The sequence below is a fragment of the Gallus gallus genome, chromosome 6, assembly GCF_016699485.2.
Source record: "Gallus gallus isolate bGalGal1 chromosome 6, bGalGal1.mat.broiler.GRCg7b, whole genome shotgun sequence".
Classification (NCBI taxonomy): domain Eukaryota; kingdom Metazoa; phylum Chordata; class Aves; order Galliformes; family Phasianidae; genus Gallus; species Gallus gallus.
The window spans coordinates 11,604,817-11,623,791 of NC_052537.1; the positions used below are offsets into that span (position 1 = coordinate 11,604,817).

Sequence of the window (18,975 nt, forward strand, 5' to 3'; positions counted from 1 at the left end):
AATGCTTTTCTTTCCCCTTTCCCTGGGTCAATATCTCAGTTTCTTTTGGATCTTTCATTAGTGCATACTATCCAATACGGTGACAAAACCCTGGAGACACTTGTGTATTAAGGATAAACGTGAAGAGTAATAGTTAAAGGCTGTGTACAGATAGCGTAAGGAAGCAGTTTTGCCACGAGCACTGGGTGCTGCCAGCTAAAGGCGCTTGTTGTACCGAGTGCCACAGCCTGATATCTGCTCTGTTGGCTGCCAGGTAAGTCTGCTCTCTCCCCAAGTTTTGCAACACTGAGGATCTAAATCAGCCTGAAACTTTGCCTTCAGAGGAGGGCTGAAGGGAGGGTAATCCGTGCAGAACCTTTCTGGGCTGGGATTTTCGCAAGAGGTGTTTCAGTTGGGGGTGGGGGGCTGTGTGCCTTCCCTCCTTAACGTGGCTGGAGCTTAATTGAGAAGGGCTGGAGATAAGGGTGCACTGTGTGGGACTAGAGAAGAGTTAATTCATGCAGAAGAGCGCAAGTGGGAGTGCCAAGCAGAGGCAAGAAACCTAACATCCTCTCTCAGCTTTCCAGCTTCCCTGCAGCACTTCGTGCTGTGCCGGTGTCAGCCCAGGGGAAGGAAGCGGTGTAAGCAGGGCAGGCTGGGTGCATAGCAACTCCATGGCAAAGTGGTTACCATTCCCAAGTGTGGCTGTAACAAAATTGATTTTTCTCCCCTTCAGCTTGGCAGCTCTCCAGGTGCCTGCTTGGGCACAATGGAGCGCGTAGCTGAGAGGGAGGGACTTTGGGGTGATGTTGGGGGAGATACAAAGAGACAGAAGTTTAATCATTGAACCGATCACGCTGGATGGATTTATTTCTGGACTCAATTTCCCAGGAACTCCACTGTCTCGCCCTGGGGGAAATGCCTCAGCTGAAGTTTCTCTAGCTCCAGCTTAGAGAATAAAGACTCATCGCTTTGGAGTTACTCAACAGCAGCTGTCACTACTGACACATCCATCTGCCTAGAGAACATGTTCGCCGTCCACTTGCTAGCTTTCCATTTTGCAAAGCTAAAGGAGGACCAAATAAAAAAGGTAAGTTATAGCAGTAACCGAGATTCCTGCTGTCAGAACTGTTATTCGTGCCCTGCGGGGTCTGCAGTGCGTAATGCAGGCTACGTTATGGCTTTTTCTACTGCTGCTATCGAGGCAAATGGCATGAGAAGCATTTGGATACATCTGATGACTGTGAAAATAGGTCTGGTTAAAGCTTTTTCCTGCTCAATTATGAATGGCTTTCCAGCAATGGAACAAATGATCTTCAGTAAGGAAAAATGGTGTTTAAACTTTACCTGGCAAGGTGTGGTGTAGTCCAGAGGGCAGGAAGGGACCTCTTGTTAAGTTGCTTTGTGAGCAGTGTGGAGGATGGGATTTCTAAACCTGAGTTTAGATTCACTCTAATGATTCTTCACTCTAATGATTCTCTAATGAAGCGTCTGATTCACTCACATGGTTCTAAGGATAGGAAGGTCTCCTGTGGGCTTTGGGGCTGGTCTTCTGTGATTCGGCACGCAGTTCCAACTACCACTGGTGGAATTAGAAGTGGAAAAGCTAAAAGTGAACCAGATCAGAAGCTGTCAGTACTGGAAGTGAGCTGCCTGGTGGTTGCTTTTCCTGTTCGCTTTCATGGCTGGGCTGTTGTGGGTTGTTGTATCTCCATTGTAAGACCATGTAAGACCTGTAAGCTTGTGTTAGAGGCACTCTGGTTTCTAGACATGTCCCCAGGGGTGATCTGTTTTCCTGACATCTACACAGAGTGCTTTGTGGCCGTCATCACCCAGCCCTGTCCTCTTGTTTTACAGCCAGCTGGAGGTGGGGCACTCTGCAGGCGCGTGGCAGGGGGTAGTGCTGCCTCCATGGCAGGGTGAGCAGCACTGCGGTGTCCTCACTGTGCCCGTGCTTACACATGGAGGCTCATTCTTAGGAGGCTTCTTCTTCAGTGATTCCACCTTGAAGAGCAGGTGCTGGTCTCTGCAGTCAGATGTCTCTGATGACCGCAGCCCTTTTGTCCCCATGTGATCAGAATGGGGCCCTGAAAACCAGATCGAAGGTCTCTCATCTGGACAGTGCTTTTTTTTCCTTATGTTTTTACAAAGAAATGGAGAGACCTTGTGGAGCGCTGCTTGGGTTGAAAGGGCTCCTACAAGAAACACCCAGTGTGTGGCTGAGGGAAGGTTTTCCTGTAGTGGGGACAGCGGAGAGGGGGGGCAGAAACATCCTGTGAAGCTATTAGAAAAATAAGATCTTTCTGCTAGGTGCAAACTAGTCTTGCCTGAAGGCAAGAAAATGTACTGCTGTGCAGAGGTTTCTTAGGAAGGAAGCTCAGCGTAGGCCCTATGGAGAGCTGATTGCTCTCTAATTAGAGAGGGGTGCCTCCCTCCCTACCTGCCCCAAGCTTGTTTGCCTTCTGGTGTCAAGAACAAGAGCTTTTCTGCCATGAAAACAGTGCTGTTTCTGTGTTGAGGTAAGACATTTAAAAAACAAGGACTGTACTTGTGCAGGGAGGGAGGTAGTGCAGCAGATTTTGGTGTTACGTGGCCTGGACATTCCTGCGTTTGTAAGCCACTGATACGGTAGTGTGCCCTTGCTCTGGTTGTAAATCATGCTGGAGAGCAGGCAGGCTGCGCCTTATCTGGCTCTTAGAGAGGACTGTCTCCTTCTATGGCTGTAGGTAAACAGGGCAGAGAACACAATTTCTAGTGTGGGGTGCAGAGAGCTTGTATGTGACGCCTGCAAATACGAACATGGGCATTTTTATTGCTCTTTAGTTTTATTTCCTCAAGGAATTATCTCAGCAGGTTATATGGGCCTGTGTGAGAGTGCGTGGGTGCTGCATGTCTCCAGTCATTGTGTTTTCTTCTTTCCATATGCCCAAGAAAGCAGTGCTGGTGTCTAGGCTGGGATGGTGGCTCCTATGCAGTGGTGGGGCCACAGGAAAGCCCTATAGGTAACCCAGTGGTTGCCCAAACTGAGGCTACAGAGAAATATCCAAGTAATGATCTTTTCAAGGCATGGCTGTATCTTGAGGTAATTGCTGCTTCTTGACAATGGCATCTTGTAGTTTGTCTTTCTCCTGCTGTTAGGTAAGGCCTGCGTTATTTCCAGGGGGCTGACACTCTCAAATGGGTCACTGCTGACCATCCATTTAAAGCAGGTCTGTGAATATGTAACCAGGTAATTGGTTTGTGCCTCATTAACATGGGTGGCCAGTCACTTACAGAATAGGCCAGTTTGTCCACAACCTGCCATCTTTGTTTGAACAATGCCACTTCTTAGATCCTCTATTTCCCTCTAATTCAACTGGCCTTTATTTTGATCGTATGTTGTGAATAATGCACTCTTAAGGGAGTATATTTATTGCGCCCAGAATTGTTTTCTAGACGTAATCCTAACATCACGGAGAACAGAGAGGGCAGAGCTGGGGTGAGAAAAAGGCTTTGAGCTCCAGCCTGGCATGCCAGCAAAGTTAATTGTCTGTGGAGTGAAGCAGTAGCTGAATAGATGTTTTCAGACTGTAGCCGACACGCTTGGGCACTGACAGCATTTTCTGGACCTGACTCAGAGGGGTCAGATCCTCACCAGCTTTGGAGTTCTAGTTCATTACGTGAACAGAAGGAAAAGATGGGGTAAGAACAGCCTGTGAGGGTGTAGGGAGTCCTGTGGGCGTATGTGGGGCGGACGTTATTGGTCCATCAGAAAAGATGGCTTACTTTCTGTCAGTAAGGCTCATGAAAGCAGCAGCCCCGACAGCCAGCAACTGAACACTGAGCAGCATGCGTGCCTTCCAAGTGACAACTTCCCTGCTTCCAGGTTGACAGGTACCTGTACCACATGCGTCTGTCCGATGATGTCTTGCTGGACGTGATGGCTCGCTTCCAGGCCGAGATGGTGAAGGGCCTGGGCAGAGACACCAACCCCACGGCGACAGTCAAAATGCTGCCGTCGTTTGTGCGCTCGCTTCCTGATGGCTCGGGTGAGTTCCCTCTGCTCCACCACAGCAGTGCTGCTTTAGGGAACAGATGGGTTGCTGCCCATACTCAAGGACAGTACAGCAAGAGCACAGGGCAGCCGGTGGCCTAGTTTACTGCTGTACCTCATGCTCAGCAAGCAGATGTCTGCTGAGGAGACAAAAGACTTGTGGGAGCTGGCAAGGCTTTTTCCCCACACCAGGTGCATGTAGGCCAAGTGCTGCTTGTTGGAGAGAGAGGCTGAGTTATAGATCTTAGGAAGCAGCCTCTCTAGCCTGCAAATGTGGCTGTACCTATTGCGGACTTCGTAACAGGAGCTGTGGCTGGACATGGCAAGGGCAGCCTCTACAGCCCAGAGCCTGCAGTGCAGCACGCTGTGGGTGTGGGGATGTGAGCACTGCTGGTCCTGGTTACTGCCCAGGTGCAGGATCCAAAAGCCAGTCCTACTTGTGGACATGCACACCTAAGGTAGCTCTGAGGCTCCTGGCTCAGCTGGTGTCAGCAGTGCAGGCTGACAGATAATTTCTTGTCCTAAGCAACATAATTAGGTTGTTGGGGTTTTTTTTCCATATAGCCAAGTCTTTGAATTTTTGTAAGGCCTGTAGGTGAGGATGCAGTGCATAACACCTGTCCATGCAGAAAAATGTAAGAAATGCTGCTCTGTACCTCATTTCCAAAGGAATTCATTTCTTCTGAAGTTAATCTGCTTGCAGTTAAATGGGAAATAATAGCTTTTATGGCATAAAGGGAACATTTGGTAGTAGTCCAAAGTTTCAAATTCCAAAGTTTCAAGGCAGTCCTTTGAAATTAGGGATGTCTAGACAGAGTATATATGATTCCTCAGAAAGTGCCTGGCTGGAGTTGAGTGCCCTTCCTCTGACTGCAGCCTTCACCAAAGAAAAATAAATGTTAGCTTAGCCCTTGTTACCTTTGTGGCCATCAGGTCCTGTGGTCTCATATGACACCGATCCTATCCGGAAGTTGCAGGGAGCACCTAAGGCCAGGAGACTTGGGAAATTACATGTCCTGTCAGTATTGTTGCAAAACTTTGTGTTCCTCAGGGACAACGTTGGACAGTGATCTCTTGGCCTGTGTAGCCTTTCTTCTGTACCAAGGACATTGGTGTCACACTGGGCTACGTGTTATTGATACACCGATTTTAGGCATGACATTGATTTTTCTATTTTTGTTCCTTTGCTGAATTCCTTATTGGCTATTCTGTTTCCAAAAATACTTCCAGCAGGTTCGAACACCTCCAATTTGGCTGGATTATGCCATTTGCAATGGCAGTGAACTTTCAGGTCTTGCACTGCCCACAGTGATACTACCTGGAATGACCTGTGTGGAGCATCATTTTTAATGATTTAGGGATTAATGATCTGACTAATGTCATGGTTTACTGAGTAACCCGGTTTGTCTCGTCACCTCTATCATAAGTAGCTGTGGTATTACAGGTGTAATTTCCCACTTTCTTCCCTTTCAGGGTCATGTTTGATAAAATTTAGTCAGCTGTTTCAACCACGGAACAAAGATCGTGCAGGGCTATGACATGCCAGTGCGTTGTCCTTTGAGGAAGGGCCTTTTCATGTGGGGAGGGTAGATAAGTGCTTTATTGTAGCAGTGAGTACAAAATGTCCTTGGGCCTTTCTTTCCGCAAAGTTCATCCTTCTCCAGCTTGAAAACGCGCTGCTGTGAAAGGAGCAGAGTGGGCAAAACCAGGCTGCTAAATAAAAAAGAGCATATTAATTAGGGCATTGCGGGATTGCTACCTTCCTGGTGGCGGTCCCAGGCCTGGGGGGGGGGTGAGATCCTGTGGTCGTGGTGACGCAGGAGCTCTGAGCTGCCTTCTGGGGGATGCTTGCTGCTCTGGACCACGCTTGCCAGCCATCACCACTGATGGCTGCCCACTTGTGTTGCAGAGAAGGGTGATTTCCTCGCTGTTGACCTGGGTGGCTCCCAGTTTCGTGCCCTCAAGGTGAAGGTGTTTAATGATGGGAAACAGAGCAGCCAACTGGAGAGCGAGTTTTACCCCACACCAAAGGAGGTCATACAGGGCAGTGGAGCAGAGGTAGGCCATGCAGGGTCGTTGGTGGTGGTGACGTGCTCCGGGAAGTGTCTGCTAGACAAAGGCTGACTCTGCCCTCTCCTTTCTCCTGCAGCTCTTCAGTTATGTTGCTGACTGTCTGTCAGACTTCATGGAGTCCAGAAACCTGAAGCATGAGAAGTTACCTCTTGGCTTTACGTTCTCTTTTCCATGCAAACAGACCAAACTGGAAGAGGTAAGATGCAAAAACGATATTGGCAAGCTTAGCTCGTTGCAGAGTCCATAGAAGCTATTGCACGAAAGTGTTACCTCGTAGCCTTTTCGAGGTATTGCCTATCCATAGCACTCTGAAGAAGGCATGGAAGAGCACTGCCATTTAATTCCAGTTGACTACCATTCAAGGACTTGTTCCTTATCTCAGGGCAACGGAATCTTTATTATTTAGCTTAATTAATATCTTATTTCATAATAACCAAGTGCTTGTATGAAGTCTGCTGGACTTTTAATCATATATTTTTGGGTTCATCCTTCCTTTTTGATCCCTTCTCATTCAGTACTTTTTAAAATTGATAGTAATTAGGAAAGACTTGTAGCAGAGCTGCTTGAAAGGCCACATGGAAGAACTGGTTACTTGTAGCCTCTTATTATAATTTTTCTTCTCTTTCTAGGGATCTGTTATTTGGGTTCCAGTCCTGCAAATGCTTTGTGCCTTATGCTGTTAGTGTGTTACGAACACCAATAAAGCCATGCATGCTTTAAACAAAGCACAGGGAGGTGCATTTAGAGGACTGGGACTTCATTTCTATGCCTGTTTAGTAGAGTGGGTGCTGATATGCACCCAGCTGAGGGTGAGGTCTTTTGCTATGTCTTATTCTTGACTAAATATTTATGTGTGGAGAGAGAGGTTACAGCTTTTGGGTCACTGAGGTTTTACTTTGCAGGGAATCCTTCTTTCCTGGACAAAACACTTCAAGGCCCGAGGAGTGCAGGGCACAGATGTAGTGAGCTCTCTGCGCAACGCCCTCCAGAAACATAAGGCAAGTTCTGTATCTGAATCTGAGTGGCTAATCTGCTCTTGGTGTGTGGGTTGTTTAGGGAATTGTTGCACATTCTCCAAGGGCAGCCAGTAACAAGCATCCAACATGGTTGTACATTGAGTAGGTCTGGCCGTGGGCCTCAGGAGGATGGAGTGATTGACAGTAATTTTTGGAGTCAGCAGTAAAACTTGATTAAATCTGCCTTTAAACTAGTCTATTCCTTTAAAGAGCAGGATGCTTAATATTTTGGGAAGTCGTGTTTTTCATACTCCGTGCTATTGGTAACATAATCTAAGAAAAAATATATCTTGGCATCTTTGGAGTAAAGAGGAAACTCTTCTGTTTTCTCACATGGTAAAAATACAGCCTTTATTTTGGTTCACTTCTTTCTCTGCATCAGACTTGCTGTAGTTGGTAGGAACAAAAGATCTGAGACTCCCTGGGGGAAGTCTAGCCCCCTGCTTATGTTGGCACCCACGTTACAGGAATCTTTGACCATGCTTAATCAAGTTACTTCAGTGTGAAAAGGGAACTGCGCAGCTCTGTTGGAAAGGCTCTTTGCATGTGTGTGACATTGCTGCAAGCCTTGCATTGAATAGTTACATTTATGTCTCCTTTTACTGCCAGTTTTGCCTGGGGTCAGTTTGCCGATCTGTCACTTTGCAGGGATCTGCTCATGGGGAGGGACATTGTCTGAGCCTGAGCGAGCTACTACAACGTGGTGTGTAAGGACAGCCACACCAGTGTTAGTATATCACAGGGCTCAAAGCAAAGACGTTGCTCTTCTGGTAAAAAAGGAGGAATCATGTAAAAATAAGCCATGCAACCAAGGATCCTGTTTGGCCCATCACTTGAGAATTCTGAGATAATTTCTGCTTTACAGTGTTGTAGGGATAATGTTGTAAAAGGAAGTAGTGTATCTTTAAATGGAAGAGTTTTCCTAAACTAATCAAGTGCAAAGGCTTGGTAAGCTTTTTTTCTGCTAATCGCTCACCTTCATGCTGTTAGGACATAGACGTCGATGTTTTGGCGATGGTCAATGACACTGTAGGCACCATGATGACCTGTGGATACGATGACCCGCGCTGTGAAATTGGACTCATAATTGGTAACTTTTTCTGCTCACTATGCATCGTCTTTTTCCTTGTTTGATTAATCCTAATGAATCTCGAGTAGGAGGGAGTGTCCCACTACCAGAAGGAGCAGGAAGGAAGCGGAAAAAAAAAACAGTGGCTGATTTTCAAGCATGGCTGCCTTCTATAAAGCAGCTATTTTTATGCTGATCACATTGCCATCAAACACCACAGTCCCCATTTTGTCTGGGTTCAGTTGTGACCAGCATACTAAACTTTTCTGCTGACTGCGTAGAAAATTACTGTCTGTCTGTCCAGAGAAAGCTGAATTCATCTCATGTCTGGTAGTTAGGATCAGCTGGGCTTTCCATAACCCTTCCACTTTACACACAATGGTGACTTTTTAAAGGCACATGGAAGTACATTTGAGACAGGGGAAAAAATGGTTTTAAACAAGTCAAACCATGGATGAATTTCTCATACTTTCACTCATTGATAAATGTTTACTTAACAAGTACAGGTGGCCTGATATTAGCATCTTTACTACTGGGTTATGTGTTTATACTTTCTTTCAAAGGTAATATATTGACTTGTTTGCAAACGTGGACTTAAAACTAAAAGGAAGCCTGAGGCAAATGGCTAATTTAACCACGCTGGCTCTAACACAAACAGGGACTGGCACCAACGCGTGCTACATGGAGGAGATGAGGCACATCGATTTGGTGGAAGGTGACGAAGGGAGAATGTGCATTAACACAGAGTGGGGTGCCTTTGGAGATGATGGTGCTTTGGATGACCTCCGCACGGAGTTTGATCGGGAACTCGATCTGGGGTCTCTCAATCCCGGAAAACAATTGTAAGTGACTCCCTGGGTGATTTGATTTGGCCATCTGAGTTCTCTGAGTGCATTTCTGGCATTTCCCAGGAGTCCCTTTGGAACAGGAATCCAGCTAAGCGAACCTGTTCAAACTTGGCCTTGGTCCTGTCCTATTCAGACCTTTCTTTTCAGGGAAGGGTGGGTTTCTGGGAAGGTGGGTACACCTCTCTGCCTCCCAGGCCAAAGGGTTGCTGCTGCAGTCACTTATATGTCATTGAAAATAGGTTGTTGCTCTGGTTTTTGAATAGTCTTTTTAATTACTTATTTATCTTGAGTAGGAGTTGGGTCCCAGGACCTCAGGAAGGCATCGTGTCCACAGCTTAGCTTCTGGTGCCTTTTGTAGATGCTTAAACGTGATCAACCTGCATAAGAACATTCTTGAAGTTGCAGTGGCTTTGGTGAGCTGGTGGACGCCTTCTAATCCTTGTTCCCCATTCCAGGTTTGAGAAGATGATCAGTAGCCTGTATTTGGGGGAACTTGTAAGACTCATTCTTCTCAAAATGACAAAGGAAGGTCTGCTCTTCAATGGAAAAGTGTCAGCAGCTCTGCTTACTAAGGGCAAGATTGAAATGAAACACGTGTCTGCAATGGAAAAGTAAGAGCCTGAGATATGCCCTTTAACAGAGGGGCTGTTAAATTTTCACAAGCACAGCAACGATAATTAACATTTCATTATAATCAGGGAGTGCTGGGAGTTGATTGTGAACTGTTCAACTTGATTGTACTTTTACCTAGGAGAAAAAATTGATCCTTCTGTAAGTAGATGTGATGGAGGATTGAGTTTTAACAAAATATCACAGTAGCCAATGTATTGTTAACCATCACAGAGCAAAGGTTCTTTAAATGACTTATTTGGAGACCTGAGTGTATGGGGCGATTTTTGCAGTTTCCAGCTTCTGAGATGTTTAAATACTGGGGCTGTGGATGGGCAAGGCATGCTCTAGGTCATCTAATGGATGGCTGCACGGGAAGCTGAATCTTGATCTACACTGTTACTTCAGGAATAATTTCCCTTGTACTGAGTGAAGCTGCTGTGCTCTTCTACGAACTAAATATTTATCCTGCTTCATACCTGGCCAGCCTATCTGCATGTCTTGCATAAAACTGAGCTCCAGGGAATAGCCTCTTAAGAGTCTGGTCTCTCTCCCAGATACTTCTGGGAATAGTGTGGAAAAGGGACTACTGATCTATGGAACCAGTTATGACGCTGCTCAATAGGTTGTGCCCTGGTCTTCTCTCATTCGTTTGAGCAAACATGCAGATACTGATTTAAGTGCTGCCTTAATATCTTTGCATTAGGTGATCCTTTCCTTTGTTTTGGGTTAGATATAAGGAAGGTCTGAGCAACACAAAGGAGATCCTTACAGAGCTGAACCTGTTTCCCTCTGAAGACGACTGCATCGCCGTTCAGCATGTCTGCACCATCGTGTCCTTCCGCTCAGCCAATCTCTGTGCTGCAGCCCTAGCAGCCATACTGACCCGACTGAGAGAGAATAAAAAACTGCTACGGCTGCGAACCACTGTTGGGATTGATGGAGGACTCTATAAAACCCACCCCCAGTAAGTAGCTAAAAAGGGTTTGATAATTGCTGGACGCATGTTGATGTGGCAGTCTCCACATGCATATATGTGTGGCTTTTGGAGAAGTGTGCTTATTCTGCTGCAGGGTTGGGATGAGATGTGGTGGAATGTATATGATCAGATTGGCCTTATTATCGCAAAGCTGCTTCAGGAGCTTTAGAGATTGGGGTGGGACTGGGGGAGGGAACAACATGACAGGGCATACTGGCATCTGAGTAAGAGCAGTTGATTTTCCAAGTGATTCCTGAGCATCCAGGACACTTGCTGTTCATTGTTTCCTTCTTTCTGTTTTCCCTATGCTTACATTTCTCCCACTCTGAAGGCTTATTATCTGCTTTCTGATGGCGGGCTCTCCATTCTTGCCTGGCTTTTCTGCCTTGGCACTCACGCTTATTTAGAGGTATCTTCACATTCCTGTAAGCACACAGCTTCTGCGGAACAGCCAGAAATCAGAAGCACTGTGCCTGTCTCCTGGTTTCTGACTCTATGCTCCTCTGGCAGCGCTTCAGTGCTTGTGGTGTTGAATGCGTACACGCATTAGAAGCAAATGCAAAGCAAACCATGTGCGAAATGTTCTTTATTCTTGTAGATACCCCAAACGCCTGCACAAGGTAGTGAGAAGGCTGGTCCCAAATTGTGATGTTCGGTTCCTCCTCTCTCAGAGTGGCAGCGCAAAGGGGGCTGCCATGGTGACGGCGGTGGCACACAGGCTGGCAGCTCAGCGCAAGAAAATTGATGCTGTTCTTGCACCTTTCGTGCTAACCCTGGAGACCCTCAGAGATGTAAAGAACAAAATGAGGACCGAGCTGGAGTATGGGCTAAAGAGAGAGACGCAAGACAGGGCTACAGTGAAGATGTTGCCAACGTATGTCTGTGGGACACCAGATGGAACAGGTAAAGTTATCTCCTGGTCACCTGAAGATGGTGCAAGAAAGCTGTTTGTCTGGCAATTGCCACAATTTCTGTTGGCAAACCAAAGTTTCCTGCCATATTACCTGGCTGGTCCGTTAGCCCTTGGCCTAACATACAGATGGGATAAATGCCATAGGGAGCAGTGTGCTGTCATTGGCCCAGGTGAAGTTTCTTGCAGTTATCTGGCAGAGTATGGCATTCTGACTGGAAAACACACTAAAAGAAGCACTAATATGAAATATCTTTCTTCTCTTACAGAGAAGGGAAAATACCTTGCCCTTGATCTTGGTGGGACAAATTTCAGGGTTCTGCTTGTCAAAATTAGAAGTGGAAGAAGGAGATCAGTACGAATGTATAACAAAATATTTGCCATTCCTTTGGAGATCATGCAAGGGACAGGGGAAGAGGTAACTTATAAAGAACACTTAATTGGTCCAACTGAGCCTCAGTGCATGGGAACAAATGTGAGATGTATATGCTTTTTCTGCCCTTCCAGCTCTTTGACCATATAGTCCAGTGCATAGCAGACTTCTTGGAGTATATGGGGATTAAAGGTGCCCGCCTACCTCTGGGTTTCACCTTCTCCTTCCCGTGCAGGCAAGCCAGCATTGACAAGGTAAGGACTGCAAGAAAGAATGAGTCAAATGGCAGCTGATGTCATTCTGGGAGAGGATGGCTTGTTGGCTGGGAGGCTGCCAGCAAAGATTCTTCTTCTGAATGTTTTCCTCCAGGAAGGACTTGACAAGGTTTTTAGTGAGCAGAACTGATATTGCTTGTTCAGAGCTTGGGAGGGTTGGACCTCTCTGACTTTGATTTGTCAATCTGACACATATGGCTTTATGACAGTTTTCACACCTTTATCTTCCCAGAACTGATGTAAGAATAGTAATTACAATTAAAAAAATCAAATTCAGGAAGAAATCATTCTTGGTTATTTTAGTCCATTTTCTAAAGGGGAGAAAAGAGGTTTTTCTGCCTGCTTCTTGTTACATATTTACCATACACTGGGACATGAGAGACTACTATTTTATTAAATGTTTTTATGTCCTGGTGGTTTCTGTAGTAGTCTCTAAATCTTAAGACTAGTCTAACCTGCCTCAATTGTCAGCTCACAGTTGTCATTATAGCACTAGTAGTTGTCTGTTGGAAGACCACTCAATTTGCTCTCCAAACCAGCAGCGCAGGACTTAGATCTTGGCAAATCACGAAGAAACAATCTCCCGAGCAGTAATGTCAAGCTGAAATAGAGATATTTTTGTTTTGAAGAGCAGTTTTTTCCCCCAGTCGTCTCTTGTCTGTTTGTTTTTCCTGTTTTTGCACAGACAGTGCAGAGCCAGTCACCAAATGGAAGGCTCATTTCTTCACAAAACCTGGAAAACTGCTTCTGTTGAGCCAAGTTGCTGTCCAAAAAGAAAACAAGTAACATTGCCTGGAGTAGCAATGATCATAGCGATTGTTATTCAGTGAATGAGCCTAAAATTAACAATTGATGTTTGTTAATGTTAGCTGTGTGTTTATTTACAGCAAACAGATTTTTTTTTTGGTAGTGTTTCCCCCACAAACGATGCAATGAATTTATGCACAGAAGGAGGTGAGGTGGGAATTTTTTCCAAAGGTTTTTAATGAGTGTTAGAAGGCACTGAGTTGAAGAATGCCTGTGGAAACCTGAGGTCAATCCTATCTGTATTTGAGTCACAAAGATATGTGGACGTGCACTCTGCACTGGGCACTCACAGTAGCCTGGCCAGGGAAATAACAGTATGTAAAAAAGTAAAAAAGATAGTTCAGGATCAAAGAAAAAAGGATGTATGGTCTTCTCTCTATCTTCAATTTATGGTTTTCTCCCTCTTCTGTTTCAGGGAACACTTGTGGGATGGACAAAAGGGTTCAAGGCAACTGATTGTGAAGGGGAAGATGTTGTTGATATGCTGAGGGAGGCCATCAGGAGAAGAAATGTGAGCTATTCTTATTTGAGCTTCCTGATGTATTCAGTTTGTGCTGCCTCTTTCTCCAGAACTCCACCGGTGACTGTGACTTGTGTTCTAGGAATTCGACTTGGACATCGTAGCAGTGGTGAATGACACTGTTGGGACAATGATGACCTGTGGATATGAGGATCCGAACTGTGAGATCGGCCTTATTGCAGGTATGGTAATGTTGAAACCATCAATGTAAGCAGCTGCTTGGTTTTACACACTAGTTTAGAATTTGTAAAACAATGTCCTTTATTTCCGTTTGATATATGGCATTACTATTCACTTGGGGTTCTTGGCCGATCTGTATGGTATTCAACAGAACAGACAGCAGCACAGACAGCAGATACAATCAGCAGTTCAACAGGTTCAGGATCTGATGAAGCCCAGTAAGTGGATGCATGGTGAAAAAGTATGAGAACTAACAGGGAATCCACGTTCCTCTGCACTGGGAATATTCAGTGCTGGACCTACTTCACTCAGTAACATTTCTGTTGTAATATTGTACAGCATGCATACTCAGGGAAGCATTACTGCCGATGCCTGATTGTCTAAGACCTGGGAGATCTTTGAAATACAGGATCTGGAGAAGAGAGCTTTAAAGATCACTGCAATCACCTTTCTTGCATTTAAGCTGCTAGTTTGCTCTTCTGACTGAACCCTTGACATTTCTTTACTCCTAGGAACAGGTAGCAATGTGTGCTACATGGAGGACATGAAGAACATAGAAATAGTCGACGGGAATGAAGGAAAAATGTGCATTAATACAGAATGGGGAGGATTTGGTGACAATGGCTGCATTGACAACATCAGAACAAAATATGATAAAGAAGTAGATGAAGGCTCGCTAAATGCAGGGAAACAGAGGTAAACATGGCGATTCTGATGCTAAGAACCAGATTGAGTGAGTCTTTGAGATGCTGACTGCTTTATCAAATGAGAATAATGAAAATAATTTGAAAGGAAACTTTAATACTGATTTGTTTGGTGTTTGAAAAAATGGCTATTGCTGTGAAGGTTTTACTGCTTTCCTGAGTTTATCACACTGATCAGATGTGTATGTATACTCCTGTTAAATAACCTGCAACTCCTTTAAAGGCACTTTTCTGCTTTGATATTTTGACAGATACGAAAAAATGACCAGTGGAATGTATCTAGGTGAAATAGTGAGGCAAATTTTGATTGATTTGACCAAACAAGGACTGCTGTTCAGAGGACAGATTTCAGAATCACTCAGGAAAAGAGGCATATTTGAAACAAAATTCCTATCTCAGATTGAGAGGTAAAGTTCATTAATTTACTTGCTATGATTCCTCAAGGTCTTCTAGGACCTGTAGAAAATAATCTGAAAGTGTGGAGACCTTTCCTTCAAGAAATCAATGATTGTTCCCTCCTTTGTCTCCAAACCCTCAGCCTTCACCCAAATGATGAATCATCATCCACACAGCTATGTTGTCTTCAATGTCTTAGCCACTGAACACAACTGCACTTGGAATCTTTCTTTGTAGAACTTCAAATAATACTTAAAAATAGTTAACTACAAGTCAGTGTTATGTAAATGCCCCATGAATATGTGCTTACCTACTTATCTGTGCATGACTACAACAGTCCTCAGGGCTGTTTGAAACCCTTGCTGTCTCAGCCTTTAGATCCAAAAACAACATGGTCAAGTGACTGATCTGACACAGCTTCCTCATGGCACTGGGAGCTAGGTGAATAACTGGAAATACAGTCTAACATAACAAAGAACGGGCCATGAGCAAGTTTGGGATCTGGACTGAAAGCTGCTTTAAAACAATTAGAGGATGTGAGAACTGGAAGCGGTGGTCCCATTTCCTTTGAATAATGACAGAATCTCATCTGGAAGGCTTTAGAAGATTTGTACCTGCCAGAGCTTCCCATAATACTTTGACGCTGCCTGTGTTTCCCTTTACACAGTGACCGGCTCGCCCTCCTCCAAGTCCGACGGATTCTGCAGCAGCTTGGCCTCGACAGCACGTGTGATGACAGCATCATTGTGAAAGAGGTGTGTGGGGCTGTTTCCAGGAGAGCTGCCCAGCTCTGTGGGGCAGGACTGGCGGCCATTGTAGAGAAGAAGAGAGAAAACCGAGGTGCGGAGCACTTGCAAATTACTGTTGGAGTAGATGGGACTTTGTACAAGCTTCATCCACAGTGAGTACCTTGACCTCCATCCCTTTGCTGTTTGCTCATTTCCACTGTGAACACACACTGGGCTCTACTAGCCCTCTTCCGAGGTAGTAAAAAATGAGATAGGACAAAGATCTAACATGCTTCCATGTATCCTGTCATTTCCTTCACCTAGGCAAAGAATTGAAAACTGGAAAGAAAAGTCCAGTTACCAGTTGAAGGCTCTTGCTCTGTGGTTTCTGAGGAAACTTTTCTAGTATTTATTCTTCAGTGTTTCAAGGGATTTCTACAATATCTGGGTATTCCAGAAGGAAAGATGTGTTGAGTTTTTAGAGCTGGCACAGTCTTTTGCGTGCAAGGCTTTGAAATAGGTGTATTAACTTTTGAGTTGCGAGAAGAAGCAACATGGAATACTGCATCCTGGTCATGGGCACTAGCATAAAAAAGATGTAGACTTTTTAGAGCCACGGAGATAACCAGAGGGCTGGAGCACCTCACATGTGAAGAAAGGCTAAGGGAATTAGGCTTGTTCAGTCTGGAGAAGAGACAACTCTAGGGAGACCTCATTGAAGTATTTCGGTACAGAAGGGGGTGTATAGAAAACAAACAAACAAACAAAAAAGGGATAGCAACCTCTTACGCAGATAGATGACAATAGGACCAAGGAGAATGGCTGTAAACTAAAAGACCTGAGATTTAGGTTAGACGTTAAGAAGAAATTCTTCACTCAGAGGGTGGTGAGGCGCTGGCACTGCTGCCCAGAGCTGTGGGTGCCGCATCCCTGGAGGTGCTCAGTGCCATGGATGGGGCCCTGGGCAGCCTGAGCTGCTGGGGGGCAGCCAGCCCACGGCAGGGGTTGGGGCTGGGTGGGCTTTAAGGTTCCTTCCAACCTAAGCCATTGCATGAGAAGTACTTCCTCCACAGTCTCTAAAAGCAAGAGCCCTGTATGATATATTGCTGAACAAAATTAAAGTAGAAATACAGAAATGAAAATCTGATAGAGTATAGGAACTTGTTTTGTATAGAAGGAAAAACAAATTGAAAGGAATACTCAGGAGAACAACTGGAAGATGTTGGTTAAGGTTATGGTTCCTCACCAGTAGATAAATGCTAAGGTCTCAGATCAGAAAAGCACTCCTAGAATATTCTTCTCTTCTCTCCCTTTTCTTTCAGTTTTTCTAGGGTCCTGCAGGAGACAGTGAAGGAACTGGCACCTCGTTGTGATGTGACTTTCATGCTCTCCGAAGATGGGAGCGGAAAGGGAGCTGCTCTCATTACTGCAGTAGCAAAAAGATTGCATAATATTGGACAGAAGTAAAAATGAGAAGTCAATTCATTTCAACACTACCAGACGTGTGCACTAGAGATTTGTTGAGCAGTGACTGAAGATAGCTTTGCCAGATACCAGTATACAGGTACCTGTTTTTCAGGGAGCAGCTGGTTATGAGCAGCCAGGACTGTGGATTTTTGTCCTTTGGACACCTCTTGGGCCTGGTGTATCTGCTCCGCTCCATTATGTCTTGAAACATTGCAATGTACTCAATTCTCTTCTTCCTGAAGTGCATCTATAACATGTATGGGAGAATCAGAAAAACAAAAAAACCCAATCCAACCAATCAACCAAAAACCCAACAGTGTATTTTTACAATGGTTTAATTAAGCTACTGTAGTACAAGCAAATCTATCACAAGCTTCTTAGATTTGGTGTGGTTTTTAGTTTTGACTTGGCCTGTCTCAAGGAATGTTGGCATCTACTGTTGCACGTATCCAGTGGACATGTTTGTTCAGTGCATCCCAGGTTTCACAATAAATCTGCAAGTAAACAAAATGAACGGGCTTTGGTCAGTGATGCTTTCCCTAACACCCAGCTACATTGCTTACAAGCATATTGTAATGTAGTACTTCCCTGAAGTACTGGAGTGTGTTTAATGACGCAATGAAAAAGAACTGTGATTCCAAAGAATATCAGTTTGTGCCAAAATATCTCAGTGCACTTCAGTGCACATAAACATAAACAGCACTGGATGGATTTTGATTGTGACTGCTTTTATTTGATTCTCGGAGAAAGAGAGGATGTAGAAGCAACTACAAGGTCTGCCATGTGTATGTTAGAGCTATCCAAAGGGTATCAGAATGGTTCATCTTTGGGCCACCAATATAGCTTCGTAGGGAGGAAAATAGAATCACTTGAATTTCTGAAATTCTCCTATTTGTTTTCCCTCAGTGATCTGCATGCCTGTTTGAGGGAGAATAGCTTCCATTTTGTGGAAGGGACTTTATCCTTGCTTTTCACTGTCTGTTGCCTGCTGCTCTGCCTGTCTGCAGTTTGTTGTAAATAAATCCGTGGTGCTGTGAGTCTTTGCTTCTCTGTCTGGTGCCTCTTCTGAGCTGTGGGAAGAACATGCAGGCAAGTTGGAACTTTCTTTAAATCTACCTATAACAGTACTCAGCAGCATTGCAGTTATTACAAAAGTGGCATGCAGACGAGACCTAACTGGAGCCAAATTTACCTCTACGCTGATAAAGCGCTGCTTAATTTATCAGTAGCATGCCCAAAGGCCTGCAAACACTGGGAAAATAACTCATGCTCTTGTGTCACCAAATGTCCTTCCCCTGATGTACACATTTCAGAGTAAACCAAGACAATAATGTGGTGCAGAGAAGCAGCAGATCTGGAGCTTGCTATTCTGTTCTCAAGCATTGCAGGATCTCCTGAGATCCTCTCTTCTGCAGTACTTGCTTCTACTCAGGCGAGCAGCAGAAAGTGGGGCCAAGAAATATGCTCTAAGCCTTAGATGGGTCAAAAGTAACTGTTGTGCAGGGGGACAAGCAGCTGAATTTATACAATATTCTGTAATAAGGCCGATGGGTTTAATTTTAGCAATGGCAAATACAAAAAGTGAAGATACCAACTTTTTCTGTTTTGTAGTTTTTCTGAGAAGAAACATGTCAGCAGCTCTCTGTCTGTGCTGGGACCACAGGACGGGTAAAGAGTAGGAGCTGAAAATAATTTTCACTTTCAGAAGGAGTTCCTCACCATACGGATCTCCCTGTACAGGGCAACTGGGGAGAGACACGTTGTGAACTCACACGTACTGTTTTCCTCCTCCTGTCAAGCAGCTTAGTATTTTACTTTTTGTCTATATTTCTGAATCCACCGAGTCACAGAAACTGAAGCTTGTTATGCAGGGGGGGCTAAGTTATTTGGAGCTGTCTGTTTTCCTACTGATGGACAGACTAAATTCAGTGGGACTAGGTACAGCAAAAAGCTGTTCTGGCTTGGGGCTGCGTGGAGCCTAGAAATAGCTCTTCTGTGTTGGCTGTTTC

General features: G+C 44.9%; 1 protein-coding gene across 3 annotated transcripts; it reads left to right on the top strand.

Annotated features, from left to right (window-relative positions):
* The first annotated feature begins 564 nt into the window (after positions 1-564).
* HKDC1 (hexokinase 2) lies at positions 565-17,476 on the top strand. Of its 3 annotated transcripts, XM_421579.8 has the most exons (18): positions 565-1,069; positions 3,845-4,007; positions 5,922-6,070; positions 6,162-6,281; positions 6,988-7,083; positions 8,092-8,191; positions 8,829-9,012; positions 9,474-9,629; positions 10,361-10,594; positions 11,205-11,509; positions 11,786-11,934; positions 12,024-12,143; positions 13,387-13,482; positions 13,574-13,673; positions 14,184-14,367; positions 14,627-14,782; positions 15,439-15,672; positions 16,822-17,476. In XM_421579.8, exons 1-18 carry the CDS (start codon positions 1,007-1,009, stop codon positions 16,964-16,966), a joined length of 2,754 nt encoding a protein of 917 aa, XP_421579.3. In that variant the 5' UTR covers positions 565-1,006; the 3' UTR covers positions 16,967-17,476. The 3 variants fall into 3 exon arrangements, with proteins under 3 accessions (XP_421579.3, XP_040559123.1, XP_046799302.1); XM_040703189.2 differs by lacking the exons at positions 565-1,069; positions 5,922-6,070; XM_046943346.1 differs by lacking the exons at positions 565-1,069; positions 3,845-4,007; positions 5,922-6,070; positions 8,092-8,191 and having other exon boundaries at positions 6,124-6,281.
* The last annotated feature ends 1,499 nt before the right edge of the window (positions 17,477-18,975 follow it).

Excerpts from the sequence above, each read along its gene's own strand:
- HKDC1 (XM_421579.8), top strand. The coding sequence starts at position 1,007 with ATGTTCGCCGTCCACTTGCTAGCTTTCCATTTTGCAAAGCTAAAGGAG. Across the intron at positions 9,013-9,473 it reads CTCAATCCCGGAAAACAATT|GTTTGAGAAGATGATCAGTA; the intron begins GTAAGTGACTCC and ends TCCCCATTCCAG. Across the intron at positions 14,783-15,438 it reads TTCCTATCTCAGATTGAGAG|TGACCGGCTCGCCCTCCTCC; the intron begins GTAAAGTTCATT and ends CCCTTTACACAG.